This window comes from Schistocerca cancellata, chromosome 9, assembly GCF_023864275.1.
Source record: "Schistocerca cancellata isolate TAMUIC-IGC-003103 chromosome 9, iqSchCanc2.1, whole genome shotgun sequence".
Taxonomy (NCBI): Eukaryota; Metazoa; Arthropoda; class Insecta; order Orthoptera; family Acrididae; genus Schistocerca; species Schistocerca cancellata.
In genome coordinates this window covers 143043776-143068153 of record NC_064634.1, presented here as the reverse complement: position 1 = coordinate 143068153, position 24378 = coordinate 143043776, and the positions used below count along the sequence as shown (strand labels likewise).

At 39.7% G+C, this 24378-nt stretch overlaps 1 protein-coding gene across 1 annotated transcript in view; it reads left to right on the top strand.

Annotated features, from left to right (window-relative positions):
- Positions 1-24378, top strand: part of LOC126100598 (probable ATP-dependent RNA helicase kurz) — a 170384-nt gene that overhangs the window by 39484 nt on the left and 106522 nt on the right. Inside the window, exons 5-6 of the mRNA XM_049911225.1 lie at positions 13906-14095; positions 18370-18585. Coding sequence (XP_049767182.1) covers positions 13906-14095; positions 18370-18585 — 406 coding nt within the window. The remainder of the gene's footprint in view (positions 1-13905; positions 14096-18369; positions 18586-24378) is intronic.

Genomic DNA, 24378 nt, shown 5'->3' with positions numbered 1-24378 from the left:
GAGCGAGGGATCTACTTGTTATGAGAATGAGGGGAGATGAAGGTGGACATGGCTATTGGCTGTACTAAAAATTTCGCCAACAATCCTGTCTCATAATTTTATAGTTTTCTCATGTGAGTTTCCTTTTCAATACAATTAATGTCCTTAAAAATAGTATACCCAGTTTTTAACTTCCTCACATGTATTGACAACCTGTGCTTTACATTCTTCATTAATCAAATTGTTTATTCATATCATTCAACTTTTGGGCACATATGATTAACAAGTTGCACAAAAATGATACCAAGACCTGTCATTTATTGAAACATACGACGGCTATTCAGAAACTAGGGAATGTTTCCGTCTGATGCCGCTAGACGCACGGCGATCACATATATTTTGGTGTGTGCGTGCTTGGCAGCTCAGTCGGCATCCATCCATGACAGTGAGAACGTCTCTGTGCGTCTGGTTTTTTTCAGTATTCAAATTTGAAATGTGCGCTGCAGTCAAAAATTCTGCCAGTTGTGAGGTGCGGTTTGTGATACGGTTTTTGTTGACAAAAAACCTAAAACCTACAGAAATTTATCGTGAACTGTGTGAATTGTACGGAAACAATGTAATGAGTGACTGTTCCATCCGGAAATGGTGCATTTGGTTTAAAAGTGGCTGAACCAACGTTCGTGATGAAGAGAAGAGCGGACGTCCAAGCATTGTGACTGACAATCTTGTCGCTAAAGTTGATGAAACAATTCATGAAAACCGTCGCTTCACAATAATGGAGCTTTTGCTTTCTTTTCCACAAGTTTTGCGGACTTTGTTGTTTGAAATTGCCACTCAAAAGCTAGGCTACCACAAATTTTGTGCATGATGGGTGCCCAAAATGCTTACAGAACACCATAAAGAACAGCGAAAGGGGGCAACATTGACATTTCTGGAGGACTACAACAAACATGGTGATTCATTACTGGATCGAATCGTAACCGATGATGAGACTTGAGTGAAACAGGTCAATTGCAATACAAAATTATAGTCCATGGAGTGGGGGCACACAAGTTCCCTCCCAAAAACCAAGAAAATGTTTGCAAACCTTGTCAGCAAGGAAGTTGGTGGCGACAGTGTTTTGGTATAGGCAAGGTATGCTTCTTATTGATTTTCTCGAATGTGGAGCAACCATAAATTCTTCCCGGTACTGTCAAACTTTGCACAGCCATAGAAGAGCAGTTCAAAACAAACGCCGACGAAAGCTGACATCCAAAGTTTTGTTTTTGCATGACAATGCCTGACCTCGCTGCCGCCGTTGGATAAGCAGCTGCTAGCAACAAGTCGTATACTCTTAGCTCACTTATTTGTTACATAGTTTAATTCTTAATTTCTTTGTGTGTTTTTGGGTACTTGCATTGTTTAATTCATAAATTTCGGGCATACTATAGTATTTGAGAGTTGCAGCATCGCGTTTTAGTACCTGAATAGTGTAAAATCGCGTAGTCTCCTTCTGCCGCCGAACAGTGTGTTTGCAGTGCGCAAGTAGCAGCATTACTGCATTTACTAGGCAATCTTGTATTTTAATAACCGTTTAAATTTTGTGTCGAATTGTTTGTGTTCTCTGTAGATTAGTTCAGACTTTCTTTGCACAACAGTATTTAGCATGGATAGGGATTCCGACTGCTGTGTTTGGATGCAGGCTGAGTTGGCATTCCTTTGTTGTCAGCTTCAGGCAGTGTTGGCTTCGGTCACTCAGCTTGAAGCTCTTGCCAATGGGCATCACTGTGAGGGTCCGGATGGAGGTTTGTCGGGGACGGCCAGCTCGTCCCACGCATCCCCTGATCGGACTACAGCTGTGGCTGCCTGGGATACTGCCCACATTGAGGCTGACCCCTCACCTGTGGTAGAGTGGGAGGTCATCTCGAGGTGTGGCAGGGGGCGAAAGACATTCCGGAGGGCTGAATGGAAGGCCTCTCCAGTTTGTCTGACGAACCGGTTTCAGGCTCTGTCTCCGGCTGATACTGATCTTCAGTCGGATATGGCTGCTTGTCCTGTTCCAGAGGTTGCCCCTCAGTCTGCAAGATCTGGGCAGCCACAGAGGGTGGGCTTACTGGTAGTTAGGAGCTCCAACATCAAGTGCGTAATGGGGACCCTTAGGGATATGGCAGCAAGAGAGGGGAAGAAAACCAATGTGCACTCTGTGTGCATACCGGGGGGAGTCATTCCAGATGTGGAAAGGGTCCTTCCGGATGCCATGAAGGGTACAGTGTGCACCCATCTCCAGGTGTTCGCTCATGTCTGCACCAATGATGTGTGTCGCTATGGATCAGAGGAAATCCTCTCTGGCTTCCGGCAGCTATCTGATTTGGTGAAGACATCCAGTCTCGCTAGCGGGATGAAAGCGGAGCTAACCATGTGCAGCATCGTCGACAGGACTGACTGCGGACCTTTGGTACAGAGCCGAGTGGAGGGTCTGAATCAGAGGCTGAGACGGTTCTGCGACTGTGTAGGTTGCAGATTCCTCGACTTGCGCCATAGGGTGGTGGGTTTTCAGGTTCCGCTGGATAGGTCAGGAGTCCACTACACACAGCAGGCGGCTACACGGGTAGCAGGGGTTGTGTGGCATGGACTGGGCGGTTTTTTAGGTTAGATGGCCTTGGGCAAGTACAGAAAGGGCAACAGCCTCAAAGGGTGCGGGGCAAAGTCAGGACATGTGGGGACCAAGCAGCAATCGGTATCGTAATTGTAAACTGTCGAAGCTGCATTGGTAAAGTACCGGAACTTCAAGCGTTGATAGAAAGCACCGAAGCTGAAATTGTTATAGGTACGGAAAGCTAGCTGAAGCCAGAGATAAATTCTGCCGAAATTTTTACAAAGGCACAGACGATGTTTAGAAATGATAGATTGCATGCAACCAGTGGTGGCATGTTTGTCGCTGTTATTAGTAGTTTATCCTGTAGTGAAGTAGAAGTGGATAGTTCCTGTGAATTATTATGGGTGGAGGTTACACTCAACAACCGAGCTAGATTAATAATTGGCTCCTTTTACCGACCTCACGACTCAGCAGCATTAGTGGCAGAACAACTGAGAGAAAATCTGGAATACATTTCACATAAATTTTCTCAGCATGTTATAGTCTTAGGTGGAGATTTCAATTTACCAGATATGGACTGGGACACTCAGATGTTTAGGACAGGTGGTAGGAACAGAGCATCGAGTGACATTATACTGAGTGCACTACCCGAAAATTACCTCGAGCAATTAAACAGAGAACCGACTTGTGGAGATAACATCTTGGACCCACTGATAACAAACAGACCCGAACTTTTCGACTCTGTGAGTGCAGAACAGGGAATCAGTGACCATAATGCTGTTGCAGCATCCCTGAATATGGAAGTATATAGGAATATAAAAAAAGGGAGGAAGGTTTATCTGTTAAGTAAGAGTAATAGAAGGCAGATTTCAGACTACCTAACAGATCAAAATGAAAATTTCTGTTCCGACACTGACAATGTTGAGTATTTATGGAAAAAGTACAAGACAATTGTAAAATGCGTTTTAGGCAGGTATGTTCGGAGTAAAACTGTGAGGGACGGGAAAAACCCACCGTGGCTCAACAACAAAGTTAGGAAACTACTGCGAAAGCAAAGAGAGCTTCACTGCAAGTTTAAACGCAGCCTAAACCTTTCAGACAAACAGAAGCTAAACAATGTCAAAGTTAGCCCAAGGCGTTCAGTGAATTCGAAAGTAAAATTCTATGTACCCACTTGACAGAAAATCCTAGGAAGTTCTGCTCTGTGGCTCGAAACAGCATATCCAGACACTCTGGGATGATGATGGCATTAAAACAGAGGATGACACGCATAAAGCTGAAATACTAAACACCTTTTTCCAAAGCTGTTTCACAGAGGAAGACCGCACTGCAGTTCCTTCTCTAAATCCTCGCACGAACAAAAAAGTGGCTGACATCGAAATAAGTGTCCAAGAAATAGAAAAGCAACTGAAATCACTCAACAGAAGAAAGCCCACTGGACCTGACAGGATACCAATTTGATTGTACACAGAGTACGCGAAAGAACTTGCCCCCTTCTAACAACTGTGTACTGCAAGTCTCTAGAGGAACGGAAGGTTCCAAATGATTGAAAAAGAGCACAGGTAGTTCCAGTTTTCAAGAAGGGTCGTCGAGCAGATGCGCAAAACTATAGACCTATATCTCTGACATCAATCTGTTGTAGCATTTTATAACATGTTTTTTGCTCGCATATCATGTCATTTCTGGAAACCCAGGATGAACTCTGTAGGAATCAACATGTATTCCAGAAACAGCGATCTTGTAAGACCCAACTCACTTTATTTGTTCATGAGACCCAGAAAATATTAGATACAGGCTCCCAGGTAGATGCATTTTCCTTGACTTATGGAAGGCATTCGATACAGTTCTGCACTGTCGCCTTATAAACAAAGTGAGAGCCTACGGAATACCAGACCAGCTGTGTGGCTGGATTGAAGAGTTTTTAGTAAACAGAACACAGCATGTTGTTCTCAATGGAGAGACATCTACAAACGTTAAAGTAACCTCTGGCGTGCCACACGGGAGTGTTATGGGACCATTGCTTTTCACAATATATATAAATGACCTAGTAGATAGTGTCGGAAGTTCCATGCGGCTTTTCGCGGGTGATGCTGTAGTATACAGAGAAGTTGCAGCATTAGAAAATTGCAGATAAATGCAGGAAGATCTGCAGCGGATAGGTACTTGGGCAGGGAGTGGCAACTGACACTTAACATAGGCAAATGTAATGTATTGTGAATGCATAGAAAGAAGGATCCTTTATTGTATGATTATATGATAGCGGAACAAACACTGATAGCAGTTACTTCTGTAAAATATCTGGGAGTATGCGTGCGGAACGATTTGAAGTGGAATGATCATATAAAATTAATTGTTGGTAAGGCGGGTGCCAGGTTGAGATTCATTGGGAGAGTCCTTAGAAAATGTAGTCCATCAACAAAGGAGGTGGCTTACCAAACACTCGTTCGACCTATACTTGAGTATTGCTCATCAGTATGGGATCTGTATCAGGTCAGGTTGACAGAGGAGATAGAGAAGAGTGGCGTGTTTCATCACAGGGTTATTTGGTAAGCGTGATAGCGTTACGGAGATGTTTAGCTAACTCAAGTGACAGACTCTGCAAGAGAGGCACTCTGCATCGCGGTGTAACTTGCTGTCCAGGTTTCGAGAGGGTGCGTTTTTGGATGAGGTATCAAATATATTGATTCCACCTACTTATACCTCCCGGGGAGATCACGAATGTAAAATTAGAGAGATTCGAGCGCGCACGGATGCTTTCCGGCAGTCATTCTTCCCGCGAACTATATGCGAGTGGAACAGGAAAGTGGCCTCTGCCACACAACGTTGGGTGGCTTGCAGAGTGTAGATGTTGATGTAGATGTAGATGTAGATTAAACCTCACTAAAGAACTCCTTAATTCATTCAAATGGGAAATTTTCCCTCATCCACCCTACAGCCCCGATCTTGCCCCAAGTGACTTCCACTTGTTTCCCAAGATGAAGAACTGGCTTGCAACGCAGCACTTTGATGACAACGCGGAAAACCAGGCGGCTGAAGTCTCATGCGGCAGACTTTTACAATGAAGGTCTTTCAAAGCTTGTCCACTGCTATGATAAATCCCTCGATGCGTTTGGTGACTATGTGGAAAAGTAGTATGTCAGTCGCTCTTTCAGATGTATGTAATAAAATGTATTTCTTGTACTTTTTTTAAATGCCAAAACATTCCCTGCTTTCTGAATAGTTCTCATATTTCAGTGTATGGAAGTTCAGCTCTTTAAACTTGGAAAATGAAGAAGGAATGCATGTTGCACAATCAGTGCTTACGACATTTTATGGTTTCCCCCTGGAGCAAAAAACTTCAACAGTGAATGCAGAAATTTAGTGGAGGACGTCAGCATTGTAGTAAGATTAAATTAATAGCTAAAGTTGTTGTTGTTGTAGTCTTCAGTCCTGAGACTGGTTTGATGCAGCACTCCGTGCTACTCTATCCTGTGCAAGCTGCTTCATTTCCCAGCACGTACTGCAGCCTACATCCTTCTGAATCTGCTTAGTGTATTCATCTCTTGGTCTCCCTCTACGATTTTTACCCTCCATGCTACCCTCCAATACTAAATTGGTGATCCCTTGATGCATCAGAACATGTCCTACCAACCGATCCCTTCTTCTGGTCAAGTTGTGCCACAAACTTCTCGTCTCCCCAATCCTATTCAATACTTCCTCATTAGTTATGTGATCTACCTATCTAATCTTCGGCATTCTTCTGTAGCACCACATTTCGAAAGCTTCTGTTCTCTTCTTGTCTAAACTATTTATCGTCCACGGTTCACTTCCATACATGGCTACACTTCATACAAATACTTTCAGAAATGACTTCGTGACACTTAAATCTATACTCGATGTTAACAAATTTCTCTTCAGAAACGCTTTCCGTGCCATTGCCAGTCTACATTTTATATCCTCTCTACTTCGACCAGTATTTTGCTCCCCAAATAGCAAAACTCCTTTACTACTTTAAGTGTCTCATTTCCTAATCTAATTCCCTCAGCATCACCCGAGTTAACTCAACTACATTCCATTATCCTCATTTTGCTTTTGTTGATGTTCATCTTATGTCCTCCTTTCAGGACACTGGCCATTCCGTTCAACTACTCTTCCAAGTCCTTTGCTGTCTCTGACAGAATCACAATGTCATCGGTGAACCTCAAAGTTTTTATTTCTTCTCCATGGATTTTAATACCTACCTCAAATTTTTCTTTTGTTTCCTTCACTCCTTGCTCAATATACAGATTGAATAACATATCGAGGAGAGGCTACAACCCTGTCTCATTCCCTTCCCAATCACTGCTTCCCTTTCATGTCCCTCTACTCTTATAACTGCCATCTGGTTTCTGTACAAATTGTAAATAGCCTTTCGCTCCCTGTATTTTACCCCTGCCACCTTCAGAATTTGAAAGAGAGTATTCCAGTCAGCATTGTCAAAAGCTTTCTCTAAGTCTACAAATGCCAAAAATGTAGGTTTGCCTTTCCTTAATCTATCTTCTAAGATAAGTCGTAGGGTCAGTATAGCCTTATGTGTTCCAATATTTTTACGGAATCCAATACCAGTTTTTCCATTCGTCTGTAAAGAATTCGCGTTAGTATTTTTCTTCTTGAAGTCTGATGGTATTTCGCCTGTCTCAAACATTTTACTCACCAGATGGTAGAGTTTTATCAGGACTGGCTCTCCCAAGGCTGTCAGTAGTTCTAATGGAATCTTGTCTACTCCCGGGGCCTTGTTTGGACTTAGATCTTTCAGTGCTCTGTCAAACTCTTCACGCAGTATCATATCTCCCATTTCATCTTCATCTACATCCTCTTCCATTTCCATAATATTGCCCTCAAGTACATCGCCCTTGTATAGACCCTCTATATACTACTTCCACCTTTCTGCTTTCCCTTCATTGCTTAGAACTGGGTTTCCATCTGAGCTCTTGATGATCATATAAGTGGTTCTCTTTTCTCCACAGGTCTCTCTAATTTTCCTGTTGGCAGTGAGATAAGCCTCTGCATCCTTACATTTGTCCTCTAGCCATCCCTGCTTAGCCATTTTGCACTTCCTGTTGATGAGATGTTTGTAATACTTTTTGCCTGCTTCATTTACTCCGTTTTTATATTTTCTCCTTTCATCAATTAAATTCAATATTTTTTCTGTTACCCAAGGATTTCTACTAGCCCTTGTCTGTTTACCTGCTCGATCCTCTGCTGCCTTCACTACTTCATCCCTCAAAGCTACCCATTCTTCTTCTACTGTATTTCTTTCCCCCATTCTTGTCAATTGTTCCCTTATGCTTTCCCTGAAACACTGTACAACCTCTGGTTTAGTCAGTTTATACAGGTCCCATCTCCTTAAATTCCCACCTTTTTGCAGTTTCTTCAGTTTTAATCTACAGTTCATAACCAATAGATTGTGGTCAGAGTCCACATCTGCCCCTGGAAATGTCTTACAATTTAAAACCTAGTTCCTAAATCTCTGTCTGACCATTATATAATTTATCTGACACCTTCCAGTATCTCCAGGCTTCTTCCATGTATACAACCTTCTTCTATGATTCTTGAACCAAGTCTTAGCTATGATTAAGTTATGCTCTTTGCAAAATTCTACCAGGCGGCTTCTTCTTTGATTTCTTACCCCCAATCCATATTCACATTCTACGTTTCCTTCTCTTCCTTTTCCTACTATCGAATTCCAGTCACCCATGACTATTAAATTTTCGTCTCCCTTCACTATCTGAATAATTTCTTTTATCTCATCATGCATGTCTTCAATTTCTTCATCATCTGCAGAGCTAGTTGGCATATAAACTTGTACTACTGTAGTAAGCGTGGGCTTCGTGTCTATCTTGGCCACAATAAGGCATTCACTATGCTGTGTGTAGTAGCTTACCCGCACTCCTATTTTTTTATTCATTATTAAACCTACTCCTGCATTACCCCTATTTGATTTTGTATTTATAACCCTGTATTCACCTGACCAAAAGTCTTGTTCCTCCTGCCACTGAACTTTGCTAATTCCCACTATATCTGACTTAAACCTATCTATTTCCCTTTTTAAATTTTCTAACCTACCTGCCCGATTAAGCGATCTTACATTCCACACTCCAATGCGTAGAACGCCAGTTTTCTTTCTCTTGATAATGACGTCCTCTTGAGCAGGCCCCGCCCGCAGATCCGAATGGGGGACTATTTTACCTTTGGAATATTTTACCCAAGAGGACGCCATCATCATTTAACCATACAGTAAAGCTGCATGCCCTCGGGAAAAATTACGGCTGTACTTTCCCCTTGCTTTCAGCTGTTCGCTGTACCAGCACCGCAAGGCGGTTTTGGTTAGCGTTACAAGGCCAGATCAGTCAATCATCAAGACTGTTGCCCCTGCAACTACTGAAAAGGCTGCTGCCCCTCTTCAGGAACCACACGTTTGTCTGGCCTCTCAACAGATACCCTTCTGTTGTGGTTGCACCTATGGTACAGCTATCTGTATCACTGAGGCACGCAATCCGCCCCACCAACGCAAGAACCATGGTTCATGGGGGAGGGGGGGGGGGGGGGTAGCTAAAGTAATAAGACTATAATAATGGATATGCACATGCCAGAAAGAAAATTTTGCAAATTTATAGTGAAATTGTAGAACCACTTAGAGAGTTGCAAAGTGCTTAAAAAAGTGTTGCATCACCTGCATATCGTGGAGTGAATATTGTTTAGGTTCTCCGGAAGCATAGAATAAAAATACTAATAAATAAATATATTCATTCAAAATTACACTTCTTTGATATCAAAATCAGGTACTGGATAACATTTAAAGCGGGTATTACACGTCGATCCGCCCTCGAACGGTACTGGTCTAGCGAGACAGCCATCTAGCAATAGAACGGGTGAACTTATGAATATTAGCAGACACATTATTAGCGTGCCAAAATACAGAGCAGTTCTAAAGTGTCGTCAATCTGCATACGTGCAGTAGACAGTGATGTCTTGTGGATGTGCAGAAGGGTGTACCACAGTGCTTTCTGTTTGTTGTTTGGTTATTGCTAGACGGCTAGTGCCTAATTTCAGATTTTCGTGTTGGGGATCTTCCACTTTTTTTCAGTAAGCAGTTTTCGTAAATGCAGAAAACAAACTGTTTTTTTCAGTAGACCCTTTTATACTAGCTGTTTGTGAAAGGATTTTTTTCTGTTTATAGCTTCGTATTCTAGAAATGAAGTGTAGCGAAGAGGCGTTAAACATCTTAAATCAGGCATTCAGTGAGGAAAGGTGTATGTATGACCTGCTGTATCATAATAAGGTACATCAGAAATCATTTCTTTCTGAGTAGTCTGCATATAACATTATATGGTGATTTTCGATTTTATCGTAGTGCCTTCGTTTACGAAAGTTCGTGTTTGATTTGATTGCATCTCTTTCTTGATTTCAGCATGCTGTAAAAGAGAAACTGGCAGTGAAAGGGAGAAAGTCCTTGCAGTTTAGCCCAGTGCAACAGACAAGCACTGCAAAACTCTGAGTAGCACGTATATACAGTCCAAACTTGGAAAAATAACACAAGTACACTTTTAAGTATTGGTCCTTTAAAGTGTTGCAAATTGCAGTGCATATATCCACAACAACTTTTGAAATGGTGGGCTGTGCTATTCTGTGGCTAAAATCCAAAGTCTTAAAATATCCCCCAGTCGCCAGAAAACATAATGGTACGTGCAGCCTGCGTTGTAATATGGCATTTACCATTATTTTATTCGTGATCTAGATTGGTATGATCACAAAATGTATAAACATATGATTTAATTCTGTCTTTCAAGAATGAGAGACAGCCTCCTCGTGACACTGTCACTCTTGCTAATGCCATCTTCTATCGGAGACAGCAGCTTCTCGAAACAGGCCATGTCCATCCTCATGAAGCTCCGAAATTCATGCGGATCTTCGAGCCTCAGGTCTTTCACAAGCAGTGAATATAATCCCCTGCCTTTCTCCCATTTTTTTCAGCCAGGATCAAACTCAAAAATGTCTGGCTTTTTGTTTTTGTCGTCGTTCTGCCCTAATCCAAAGATTTATTGTCACTACTAGAGCAGTAGCTCCAAAAACAAGTGGGTCCTCCATGTGCAAAATGCTGTATAAATACTTATCCCTGTGTAACCAAGTGTCATAATATAAAACTAAAAGTTGAATTTGTAATTCATAACAGTAGTAACGTACATGAGAGAATAACAGTTACTTAATAAATAATGATAAACATTTTCTTATGAAATAGGAACCTTGAGTCACATAAATAATTCAAACCGATGATGTTCCAATATGTCACATGGTCCCCCTTGTGTTTCGTGTGTAGAACAAATGACTGTACAAGAGATCAGACAGTTCTGTTTGCGTTTCGCACGTTATCACTGTCTACTGCGCATGCGTGCCAGGTATATCTCACGTGGACGGTGTAATAGGTCTACGTGAACCGACCTTGTAGTTACAGATATGCATGCTTGGGGCGCTGTTGCATAGGTCTAAGCGCATCTTGTAATCTTAATATTGTGTTGCTCCGCTCTGTGCATTGGGATATGCCTGGTTTCTTCTGGGGATGCTGTCCTTAAAGTGGTCAAAATGTTGCTGCTCCAGCCAGACCCACTCTTCACTGTCAGCCATCCAGAGATCACCCAGTGTGTGAGGAATGTTCCTGTGGTGTCCAACTGCAAGTTTCAGCTGGTCCAAAACGTGCTCAGTTGGGTTTGTGACAGCAGCTACTACATGCCATTCGTATTCAGTACATATTTACATTGGAGTAATATGCACAATTTTTTGAAGATTTTAGTGAGGCAATCGATGAGTTGATGATTAGGGCATTGACAAAACTGTCAACAGAAACAAAAGAAGAAGAAAATGAATTACACGCTTCTCCCAATCCCCTTCTTTTATCTCATATCAGCATTTCATTTGCTTTAAGTTTATTTTAATTTTATTTTCATTTTCATTGGGTTTCCTTCATACTCCTAGACAACACACTCATATTACTCAATTCGTACCACCCAATAACAATTGCATGTTGACATTGGTGCTAGGTATTTACTCTCTCACACAAACTTAGCTGCTGGCATCTATATGTTAATAGTGTATATTAGTCAGCTTTTACTCATTTAGTGACTTCTGTTCCATAGTCTTCCTTTGTTTTGCATATCATGCACTCATCCTAATCTTTGTCCCACAAATATATTTTTTCAGTATAATTTTCATTTGGTTTTTTTAGAACACATTGTCAGTCAGTCTTAGTCTTCATGTCTGGTGTGCAGGAAACATCATGTTTGATTTCCTCTCCCAGTTTGAGATTTCTCTCTCTCTCTCTCTCTCTCTCTCTCTCTCTCTCTCTCTCTCTGTCTATAATGACCTTATCATAAAAGGGACATTAAACCCTAATCTTTCTTCCTTTCGCCCTCATTTGTAGTTAATCAACAACTTTTTATTAGTATTAATTGTACTAGTACTGATGTAACAACCTTTCCTTCATTTCAGCAACTGTACATGTACCATTTCTTGTTAACCATTGCTCTGTCTTCTCTCTCTTTTTTGCCATTTGTGGACCATATAGGGATCAGCTTCTTTTCTTTTGATCTTTTACTTTGTCCAGTATTCATCCATTCTTACACTTAGTGACCTTATTTTCTCCTCTTGATTTTTTTATTTGAAAGCAGCCATGCTGTCTGTTTCCCGTACTCCCATTTCTTCTTTCAAATTAATTGTACCTCACAGATACATTAGTTTCCTTGCTCATATTCATCATTGTTCATTAACACCGTTGGTTTTTATTCGAGATACTTCTCTTAATTGTGCAATTGTAAGCTGTTCCTCTAACATGTGTTATGGCCCCACAGCACTTTGCATTAAAGTTCCATTCAGTTGGGGCCCCTTTCCCAGGCCTTCCATTTTCTTCTTTCTTATTGGCTTCCTTATCATTTAGTTTTATTTATTTTATTGTCATTCACTCGCTGCCTCCCATTTCCTCCCCCCCCCCCCTTTTTTTCCATGTTACCTCAATTCGTGCTTTTCTTGCTTGCCCCTTTTCTTGTTTTCCCCTTTTCTTGTGTTCAGTAGGGTTCCTACCTTTTGTAGCCCAGACTGTCACTTGTCAGTTTTTCTGTAGCCTCAGTAATAAGCACACTTGTCAGGTGTTTATCATTTACTTTGGGCTGCCTGTGCGTTGACTGGGTCATCTGTCATGTAGCTCCTCATTTAATCATTTTCATTCTACACTTCAGTCTGCATGATTACTTCATAGACATTTGACATTTGAAAATGTCTCTGGAAGCATATAGTTTCATTTGATTGAAGGATCGATCCCCCGTTTTGTTCAATGCTGAGGTGTTTTTCCAATACAGTTGGAGAGCCTCTACAATACTGTATGAGTTTACGGGGAATACAGAGCGGCCTGAGGTGTGAATGGGAAATTGGGTTGAGGAAAGAGGCATATTAGGGAAGTCTGTGCAGTTGTGTAAAGCCACTGTAACAGGTTGGCATAGTCATTAGCACATCTGCCTAGTTAGCGGGATACCCAGGTTTAAATCCCTGTCTTGATACAAATTTTCATTTGTTGCTTCAGTCTGTGTATATACATTGTAGATACTTCAGACTTGAAAAAGTCTCAGAAACACTATAGTTTCATTTGATTAATAATGTAGCTCTTAAAGGGGAGGGGGGAAGAGCTTGCATTGACATAACTTGTGTCATCACTCAGATGGCACCTCGTTTAATGATTTGAGTCTTGCAGAGGAGAGATGAGTAAATAAGACCTGATTTCTCAGAGTGTGAAATACAGTTTTAACAGGTCATTCATTCCTTTTGAAGTAATGACTAATTTCTTGTGATCTTTTAAGCCATTTGGTAGAATTGATGATCAAATTTTGAAGTTTGATGTTATCTTGCCCCAAGAAGGTGTAGACAGCTTCTCTGTCTCTCTTCTTGATGTATGTTGAGTTCAGATCTCAGTTGCTTGCTTTGTGGGCTGAGCCAAACGATGAAGTAGACAGGTCACATGGCGTATTGTTTCCTAGTTCTGACCATGGTGTTCCACTAGGAGCTCTTTCTCAAGGTGTTCGCAGATCTAATTATGTACTTGAGACTCTGTCTCCATTGATTGATGTATAGACAGGTGTTTGTAACTCTGGCTTGCAAAGAACTTGTTGGTCTGGACTCAAGAGTTCTGTTATCTCATACTGTAATATACTAGTACGTTTTATTATTATCTATTTTATTTGTATTATAATAGACATTCAGAGATAAAATAATATACTAAAGTGAATATTGATAATCTTTCACCTGCAGCTGAATTTATTTCTGCATTCTAAATTAAATATTTTTGTTTACAGCAATGGAAAAATAATAGGTGTCACGGAGCCCAGGCGTGTTGCAGCTATTTCAATGTCAGTTCGTGTTGCTGAGGAAATGAATTTAACATCTAAAGAAGTTTCTTATCTCATAAGGTTTGAGGGGAACACTACCAAAGACACAAAAATAAAGTTCATGACTGACGGAGTTCTCCTGAAAGAAATACAAAGTGTATGTAATTTTTAGTGTGCAAGTCTCAAATATGAAATTATTCCAACAATTGATTGTTCATAATATTCAATGTCCAGAAGATTTTCAAGCTTTAGCACAGCAAAATTTTTTGTACAACATTTGGGACACCTTCTGAATTGCATCTGCATTAAACATTCTCAGCTAAGCAAAGTTCTTCATAATTTGACTTTTAATTGCCAAGCTATTTGTGTTCAATTCTTAAAAGAAAAATGCTCATAACAGGGTGACGTAAATTCTGGGAACAATAACATCCACTATCTAAAAAGGGCTTCAGGTGCCCCCCCCCCCCCCCCCCCCCTCTCCTAAGAGTCTCAGATCAGAATCTGTAAAGCAATCTCTTCTGCTTCCAAGAAAGTCTTCTTGATGGTTACAGTAATAGAAAGGCCATTATAAAAGGTGTTTAGGGTGGAACAGACATATAAGAAATGTGACACTGAAACTTCCTGGCAGATTAAAACTGTGTGCCGGACCGAGACTTGAACTTGGGACCTTTGCCTTTTGTGGGCAGCAAGTAAATCTGTGAGGACGGGGCATGAGTTGTGCTTGGGTAGCTCAGATGGTAGAGTACTTGTCCGCGAAAGGCAAAGGTCCTGAGTTCGAGTCTCGGTCCAGCACACAGTTTTAATCTGCCAGGAAGTTTCATATCAGTGCACACTCTGCTGCAGAGTGAAAATCTCATTCTGGAAACATCCCCAAGGCTGTGGCTAAGCCATGTCTCCGCAATATCCTTTTTTACAGGACTGCTAGTTCTGCAAGGTTCGGAGGAGAGCTTCTGTGAAATATGGAAAGTAGGAGACGAGGTACTGGCGGAAGTAAATCGGTGAAGACGGGGCATGAGTCGTGCTTGCGTAACTCAGATGGTAGAGCACTTGCCCGCGAAAGACAAAGGTCCCAGGAAGTTTCATATCACCACACACTCCACTGCAGAGTGAAAATCTCATTCTGGAAATGTGACACTGTTAGTAAAAACACCTACCAACCAACACACTACACAAATTGAAAATGCTCAAGTCTTGTGAGAGTTCCAGTTTCATGAAATGCACAGCCATACCAAGTTTGTTGTATTGTGCACAATCTGTTGTGCATTGATGTCATGGAACTAAGAGATCGATTGAAAGGGAAAGGCATCACTGATGTGAGGAGTATAAGAAAGAAGGTCAATAGCAGATCAAGAAAATACTGTATTTATATTGATATACAGGGTGTTACAAAAAGGTACGGCCAATCTTTCAGGAAACATTCCTCATACACAAATAAAGAAAAGATGTTATATGGACATGTGTCCGGAAACGCTTAATTTCTATGTTAGAGCTCATTTTAGTTTCAACAGTATGTACTGTACTTCCTCGATTCACCGCCATGATTTCATACGGGATACTCTACCTGTGCTGCTAGAACATGTGCCTTTACAAGTACGACACAACATGTAGTTCATGCACGATGGAGCTCCTGCACATTTCAGTCGAAGTGTTCGTACGCTTCTCAACAACAGATTCGGTGACCGATGGATTGGTAGAGGCGGACCAATTCCATGGCCTCCACGCTCTCCTGACCTCAACCCGCTTGACTTTCATTTATGGGGGCATTTGAAAGCTCTTGTCTACGCAACCCCAGTACCAAATGTAGAGACTCTTCGTGCTCGTATTGTGGACGGGTGTGATACAATATGCCATTCTCCAGGGCTGCATCAGCGCATCAGGGATTCCATGCGACGGAGGGTGGATGCATGTATCCTCGCTAACGGAGGACATTTTGAACATTTCCTGTAACAAAGTGTTTGAAGTCACACTGGTACGTTCTGTTGCTGTGTGTTTCCATTTGATGATTAATGTGATTTGAAGAGAAGTAATAAAATGATCTGTAACATGGAAAGTAAGCGTTTCCGGACACATGTCCACATAACATATTTTCTTTCTTTGTGTGTGAGGAATGTTTCCTGAAAGTTTGGCCATACCTTTTTGTAACAGCCTGTATAATTGGTAGACTATTTTTGAATATCTTGTTGTACTATCCACCTTAAGCTGCGGCCTTATATCACAAATCAAATGCAGTAATTGTGCAAGGTGATGCAGTGGTAACACAACAGACTAATATTCGAGAGGATTGTGATTCAGGTTCATATCTGGCCACCCAGATTGAAGTTTACTATGGTTTCTCTAAATCGCTTAAAACAAGTCCTGTGCCAATTGCTTTGAAAGGACAACACCAATATCATTCCAGAACCTGAGCTGTTCCTTTAAAGGAATTATGAAACATGGTTTTCGAAAATATTTTCACAAAACAAGATGTAAATATTTCAGAATTTCAGTCAATAACAGCTACCGACATGAGTAATTTGTAAGTAGACACACTCATTGTAGTGAAGCAACTGTGGTCACTTAATAAAAGCAATTCTTCTGATCCAGATTGTATACCAAATACATTTCTTTCGAAATACACTGATGAAATATCTCCATATTTAGCATGCATATACAGTCACTTGCTTGACAAAAGATCCGTCCCTAAAGACTGGAAAGTTGCAGAGGTCACACCAACAAACAAGAAAGGGAATAGAAGTAATCTGCTGAATTACAGATCCATATCTTTGACATCTGTTTCTAATAGGTTTTTGAAACGTGTACCATGTTCCAGCATTGTGAAGTACATTGAAGAAAACAATGTATTGATTCATTACCAGACTGGATTTGTAAAATATTGTCCTTGTGTAACACAACTGGCTCTTTATTCACACAAAGTGATATCAGTAGGAGACCTCATGTTGATTCCTATTTTCTAGATTTCTGGAAGGCTTTTGACACAGTTCCTCACAAACAACTTCTAATAAAATTGTGTGTCCATGAAGTATCTTCACAGTTGTGCAACATGATTTCCTGTCAGAATGATCATAGTTCATAGCAACTCAGGGTAAATCTTCAAGTGAAACACAAGAGCTGTTTGGTGTTCCTCAATGAAGTACTATAGTCCCTCTACTGTTCATAATCGATATAAACAATGTAGGAGTCAGTTTGGGCAGCCCTTGTAGTTTTATTTCAGGTTATGCCTTCATTTACCATCTAGTAAAGCTGTCAGAAAATCACAACAAATTGCAAATGGTTTAGGCAAGGTATCCATATACTGCAAAAAGTGCGGCTTGACCCTAAACAATAAAAGCTGTAAGGTTGTCCATATGTATACTAAAACCTCCACTCAGTTTCGTTTATGCATTCAGTCATCCAAATTTAAATGTTACCAATGCATCTAAATACATAGCAATTACACTTACAAAAAAACTTAAATTCATTTCGCAATTGCAAATATGGACAACTATCAACTGTATAATGGAAAGATGACAATGAAAATTTTTGCTGGACCAGTACTTGGACCCAGATTTCCAATCATCGCCGACAGTTGCCTTACCATTAGGCTACCTGAGCAAGACTCATAGCCAGACCCAAACTTCCATTTGTTGTCTACCACATGTCTAGAACCTGTACTCGTACACCCGTTATGTATATTCCCGTACATGCAAGACATTTCACTTGAAAAGTCACTGGCCCAGTATCGGCAGATAAATACAATTTTGCAGTGCCTTTGTTATTCTGAAGTACAGTGCAACATTCATTTGGACATCCGCACAGGCGAGACATTTTATGTGAAAATATCTTGCCAGGATAAGTACTATTGTGCAGTGCTTGTCTTATTCCAAATTGTGATGCAAAGTTCCGTTGGACATGTATGTAAGCATCACCCACGCTAACTGCTTTATCGTAATTATTTGTTTGCAAAACGGTACAGGCAGTGGTGAGACAAGATAACAAATCATGGTGGCTTTTAAAGGTAAATTGTAGGAGTATAAATTGTTAAAGCAAGTCTATTGAGATTGCCAGGATGTTAAGTGTACTGAGAAAATCAGGGTAGCAGGGAATAACACCATATATGACTTGTACAAAAAAATCATTGTTAACTAAGATGTATTCTGGAATATTATGTGTCTCCACATTTTTTATAACATGCACAAAAATGTCTGAAAAGTTAAATTGTTTATTGTTAAGGTGAATTTCTTTGTTATGTGTCTTATTATTTTAGGTAAGTCTGATTTTAAATTAAGCCCAAAATTGTAGACCTGCTTGTAAATATCCACTTAAAAGACAAAAGAAAAGAAAATTTTTAATGTGTTATTGTTTCCTTTGTTTTTTCTTGAGTGTCAATATAGATAGTTAATATGGGTATTAAAAACCTATGTCTAACCTAACTAATTTTTTCTGTCTGTTTAGGATTTCCTGCTAACAAAATACTCTGTAATCATTCTGGATGAAGCCCATGAACGCAGTGTGTACACTGATATACTGATTGGCCTTCTGTCTCGAATTGTGCCTTTGAGGAACAAAAGAGGCAATTCTCTGAAATTGATAATCATGTCAGCAACATTACGTCTCGAGGACTTCACAGAAAATTCTCGTCTATTTAAAGTTCCTCCTCCAGTTATAAAGGTGAGTTTCTCATTACAACTCTGAAAACCCATGGTACACGTGATAGGCTAGATGGCAGTCTATAGACACAGTGACATAACTATGTTAACTTGAACGTATTAGAACTAATGGTAACTAGCCAAATTGTTTGTATTATTTTTCTAATTATTACAAATATGCCTTATTGAGATTAAGCCAGGGTGCTTGATAGCCCATTTCTTAGACTTATTCAGTTTTATAAAAAGAGCAAGAGCTAATTTACATGCTTTTACATTACTTGAATACCAGAGAAATACAGTTTTATTTCTGTGGAAGTTCTGAAATGTGGCTGTTGAGAAGAATGCTTAAGGTGAAGTGGACTGGCAGACTTAGTAACGAAGAAAATAGCAGAAGAAAGATGATTATTGGACATGATCAGAAAGAGGAAAAAGTCTTGGCTGGGAAATATACTGCGTGGGAATTAGTGTTATCACAGTTATGATGCTCTGTATAGCTAGAAAGACAAAAGACATCTTTTCTGTACCTGAGAAGTTTAACCAGATGGAAATGGAAGCTGTACAGAACAAAGAGAGCTTTCAAAAAGTTGAAGCAGTTACTAACATCTAGAATAATTTCAGTGGAATGGAGAAAAAAATTTTACTAAATGATATGTATGTATTGTAGTGGTATACAGCAGTGAATCACTGACAGTTAAAAAGGAAGAAGAAAGAGATTTAGAAAGTTCTGAAACATGGCCGTTGAGAAGAATACTGAAGGTGAAATGGACTGACAGACTTCGTAATGAAGAAAATAGTGGAAGAAATAAAATTATTGGATGTGGTCAGAAAGAGGAAAAAATCTTGAGTAGGTCACATACTGCATAGAAATTGTCTGCAACAAAGAATTATAGAGGAAAAGTGGAAGCAGTGGGAGAAATAGGTAGGAAAAGAATTGGAATTATGGATTACATTAGAAGAGGATGAAAATAAAGTGATGAAAGAAGATGCCCAGAATTGTACATGATTGAGAGCTCCAGTTGTGAAACCTAAAGAAGAGGAATAAGTGATGTTTGTATTGTCAACAAAGGAAAAGAAACCTATAGATCAGAAGATAAGCAAGAACAAAAATAAGTGCGCTGTTTGTAGGCAAAATCTATAAACTTAATGTGGGTTACAAAAGGACCAAATGTAATAGATAGAACCCAAAAGTCCTTGAAATTATAATAATATGGTGTTTGAAACTTTATGCTCCATTTAGGGTAAAGCATTAAATAAAAAAAAATCTAAGTAGTAACTGTTAATCAGAAGAAGCAAATAGAAAATTCAGACTGCTACATGTATTGGGCATGAATTTATGCCTGAGAGATGAATGCCAACTCCATTGCTGTTTTGTGTTTTTTAACAATTTATTATCATTGTTAGACTTTTGTGTGGTGAAGTTTGCTAGTGACAGTCATATTTATAGGAAAACTCTCTAATTATGACAAGTTGACACTACAGCCATTTTTCAGTGCCCTGCTCAGACCTAGAAAATACAATGAAAATTAGTGGAAGAAAAAGAAAATTTGCTTAGTTCAGAAGGAAAATGCATATAGTAGTCTATGTACTCTATTGGTGGTGAAAATATTCCCTCCAATATTATTATCTTTGATTTTTTTCCTTCTTTTCTTTACAGTTGAATTGTTTGGTAAGTTGAACATTGTATGATATCATTAGATAACATTTCAATTGGAACTAAAACAATAAATTTAAAAAATCTTCCAGAAGCTTCTCATAAAGTAGGAAATAATGGTAGGTTGCAGTGCTTGACATTATTAATGAGTTGTACACTGGTAACTGACTGAGTAGGAAGCTGACAAAGATTCAGATTTCATAACACCCGTGGACATAAGAAATCCTTGATTGTTGAATAGAAGTAAATTATGACCCTTAAGCTTTCTTTTATTTTTTTTCCTTTTATTAGCAGCATGTTGCAGATTAATCCATATAAATAACAGAAATGGTAATTTCACACTGTACGACTCAACATACAAGAACTGTAAAACTATATCTTTTAGACTGTTAATTATATTAAAATTCAAGCAATGATGTTCATAAGACAAGACTGTTTAATAATTACATGTCAAGCTTTCAGTGGGAATAATTACAGCAATTCGTAAATAATGGAAGGAGAAAATGTAACTCATTGTATGGTTGAGATACTGAGTTGACTACAGGCAACAACACAGAACATTACCAGCTTACAGACACATGCTTCTTCAGAGTTAATATATCAATTAAAGTGGAGCAGTGGTTAGAACATTTGGCTGACATTCAGGACAATTATGGTTCAAAGCTCCTCCTGGCCATCCATATTTAGGTTTTCTGTGAGTTTTCTAAATTGCCTAAGACAAATGCCAGGATGGTTCCTGTGGAAGGACATAGCCAGTTTCCTTCTCCATTCTTCCTTATTTCAGTTTTGTGCTCCACCCATAAGGACTAGTTGTCAGAGGTATATTAAACTTCTCAATCTTCCTTCCTTTTATTTGAGCTAATAGAATGCATATACAAACCTGCATGGCTAAATTGTCCCAGTTGACTACATTTCACTGTCGCTTAGTTCATTTGTGTGACCAAGTGGGGTGGCGCAGTAGTTAGAACACTGGGCTCACATTAGGAAGGATAATGATGCAAATCACACCTGGCCATCCAGATGCAGGGTTTCCATGATTTCCATGAATCGCTCCATTCAAATGCCGGGATGGTTCCTTTGAAAGAGCACAGCCAATTCTCTTCCAAGTCTTTGAGAAAATCCTAGCATAATCTCAGTCTCTAATGACCTTGATGTCTAAGGGACATTAAACCCTACTCTTTCTTCCCTTCTTCCTTGTTCAGTTGGAGTAAGGATTGTGTTGTATGGACTGGGCAAGGGGAGAAAGAGGCAGGGATTATTGGTAAAGGGTGGCTGATGGCCAAGAGGGAAAAGCTGCAGACATGCAGGATAGCAGTGTGACTCTGGTGAGCTCATTCTGGCTACAGGCAGCTCATGATAACATTCTCTATTGGCTCTGAAGAAGGGGTCAGCAGAAAGCTAACAACATCATTAGTCTTGTTTGTGCACGTACCAATGACTCAACACCTCAGTTGCGCAGAGAATTGCGACCTTTCCATTATATATATATTTCAGCAGGGGCATCTTGCTACCATATTTATGGCTACTTTTAAGCTTTTCATTTATTTTGTGGTAACCAGTTTCAGTCAGTATTTGACCATCTTCAGACCTTGTACCATGATGGTAGGCAGTGACAGTGAACAGAGCAGGTGTTATGACTCTATGAACATCAGACAGTTGACATTTGTGGAGCCATAACATCTGCTCCATTCACCACCTATCATCATGGTACGTGATCTGAAGATGGTCAAAAACTCACCTAAACCTGTTGCCATATAATAAATGTTTTTTTATGGTCAAGACTCTTTGTGTTTTTTTAAAAAATACTTTTGCCAGACCTCTGTTTCTACGAGAAATGTTCTCAAAAAGTACAGTTTTAAGCTTGTTCTACTTATTATTTACCTGTCTGGGACATAGTTATCTAGGTCTGCCATGATTTGGAACATGTTGTAGCAGTGGTCAGTTCTAAATTGAGCAATGGGACACTAAAATGTGTAATTCTGTCTCTCATTGCATCCATAATAGATTTTGCCTTCTTCTAGGATATCCCACTTTGTGTTGAAAGGGACAGTCTGCTTTCAATGTTTGTACACTCTGGATATTGACAAATTTACAGTTTCTTACTTCAAATTCTGTTTTTTGAAAACTTTTCTGAAATGCCAGTGAGATGGTGGAGAATAATAAGACAGCAGGGGGCTATATGAGACTAAAATGTTTATCCTCTTTATATTTACAGCAATCTCACAACTTGATATCAAATAGGTCTGTGCCTGAAAGGGAATATAATTTAGTTTCATGTATCAGCATTGGTTTCAGGCATCTTATGGTCATTTTAGGTGTTTTATTCAGAACAAGACTGATCATCCTGCCATGAACTGATGTGATTTATGTTGTATGAAACAGATGAAATTTTTCAGCTCAATAGAACTGTGCTGTGGCCATTGTCCTTTATGTTTGTGGTTGTACATCTAACCCCAGTTGTATTAATTTTTCAAACCGGTTTTTACAAAAGGATAACTTCGCTTTAATGATAAGTAAATGGTTTTGATATGTTGCTGAGTAATCCAAGGTCATTATGAAATAATTTAATAAGTCATTATGCTTTAGATTTTTCCAGTGCATTTAAGTTGCATTTTCTGTAATTCTTTACTGTATTTCAAACAAAAAGCAATTGTGTAAATTTTCAGTGTATTTCATTTTAGGTGGTTATCTTCATAATTGCTTAGATTCGCAGATACTATAACATCACTATGCACAAATCTTTTAATATTTGGTGCATGGGTGTCTACAGGGTGGAGCAAGAGGGAAGAATGTGTTGTGAAGAAAGTCTTAGTCCAAGTCGCCGAGTTGCCACTGAACTTCAGACAGCAGCCGCTCAAAATGCGTCATGTGCATAAAACAATATCTGCAGTGGGCGTCTGTGCACTATAGTATTGCTTGCCTACTTATGTATAACAAGCAAGAATGTCTTTTGCAAATGCACAAAGAACTGTCATCAAAGAAGAATGTAGCTCATTTCGATGTTTTGTGCTGAGATAGGAGCAGCTCTCCAACTAGGCTTCTTCATAAGCCCATAATTATTTTAGATTTTACAAACTTTAAGAAAGAATGCACACAAAATTAAACTCTAATTTAGTACTTCTCCCAAAAAATTTTATGTAAGCATTTTGATGTAATATAGTGTAAACAACCACTTCAAAGCAAGCATCCTTTGGCTGTTGTTTTCCCCAGCCTTGTCATTATGATTTGCCTTCTCAATAAGTATATTGTATACATTGTAGAGCTGCACACTGCCCTTAAGACAACAGAACAGTTGAGGCATAACTGAGCCAACAGCTTCTCATTTGTTTTGATTCCCTTAGTGTTCTGCAAGCATTGCAGCAAATATACCCAGCTAAGAAATGAGTCATACAACACAGAACATACATATCCCTCTTCAGACTCAGGGAAAGGATGTATCTTCTCCAGTATACAGCTCCTGGGTCTGCCAACAGATCTTTTTCTGTGTATCCAAGATTTCCTTGAGCCAGCTACTTGACATTGTGAGGTGGCGGCTGTTTGTTACTGTTGGTAAGTAGCAACACCTCATTTGAATGTCACACATGAGTGATCGAATTGCTGGCAGACCAGTGATGGTAGCATCTCCATGTTTTGAGCCCACTACTGGGAACTGAGCTGTGGCCTGATGTCCATGTGCAACGTAAACTAGTGCTGCCACCAAGTGTTGCTGTGGCTGAGAGCCAAACCAAAATTGATGCTAGTTCAGTTCTCCATTATGTTGCAGTTAACTGTTATCAAAAATTCTTAATTTTTGCTATATTGGGGCAAGCGAAGAGTTCAAAGCTATGCTTAATTAGAAACTTGAGTTGGTATTTGATTATCGACCATGCTAATATGTATGACCTCCTTTATCACATAGTCCCAGAAAGACAAAACTGAGAATATCAACTTTGTCTTTCCACATACTTTATGGTGTCCTGTACTGAGAACATGCTCTGCTATTGCAGTTTTATGTAGATGACCCACGGTTGTATGATGATGGTGTTTATCTCAATGGTCTTGCACTGTATGACAAATTTTGCCAATGTAAGCTACTTGCGTGGTGCCAAAGCACATGGGAATCTGTGGAAGTTAGGAGTCAGACCAATCAGCCAAGGAGGCCTACAGTGAAAACAACTGCCATTC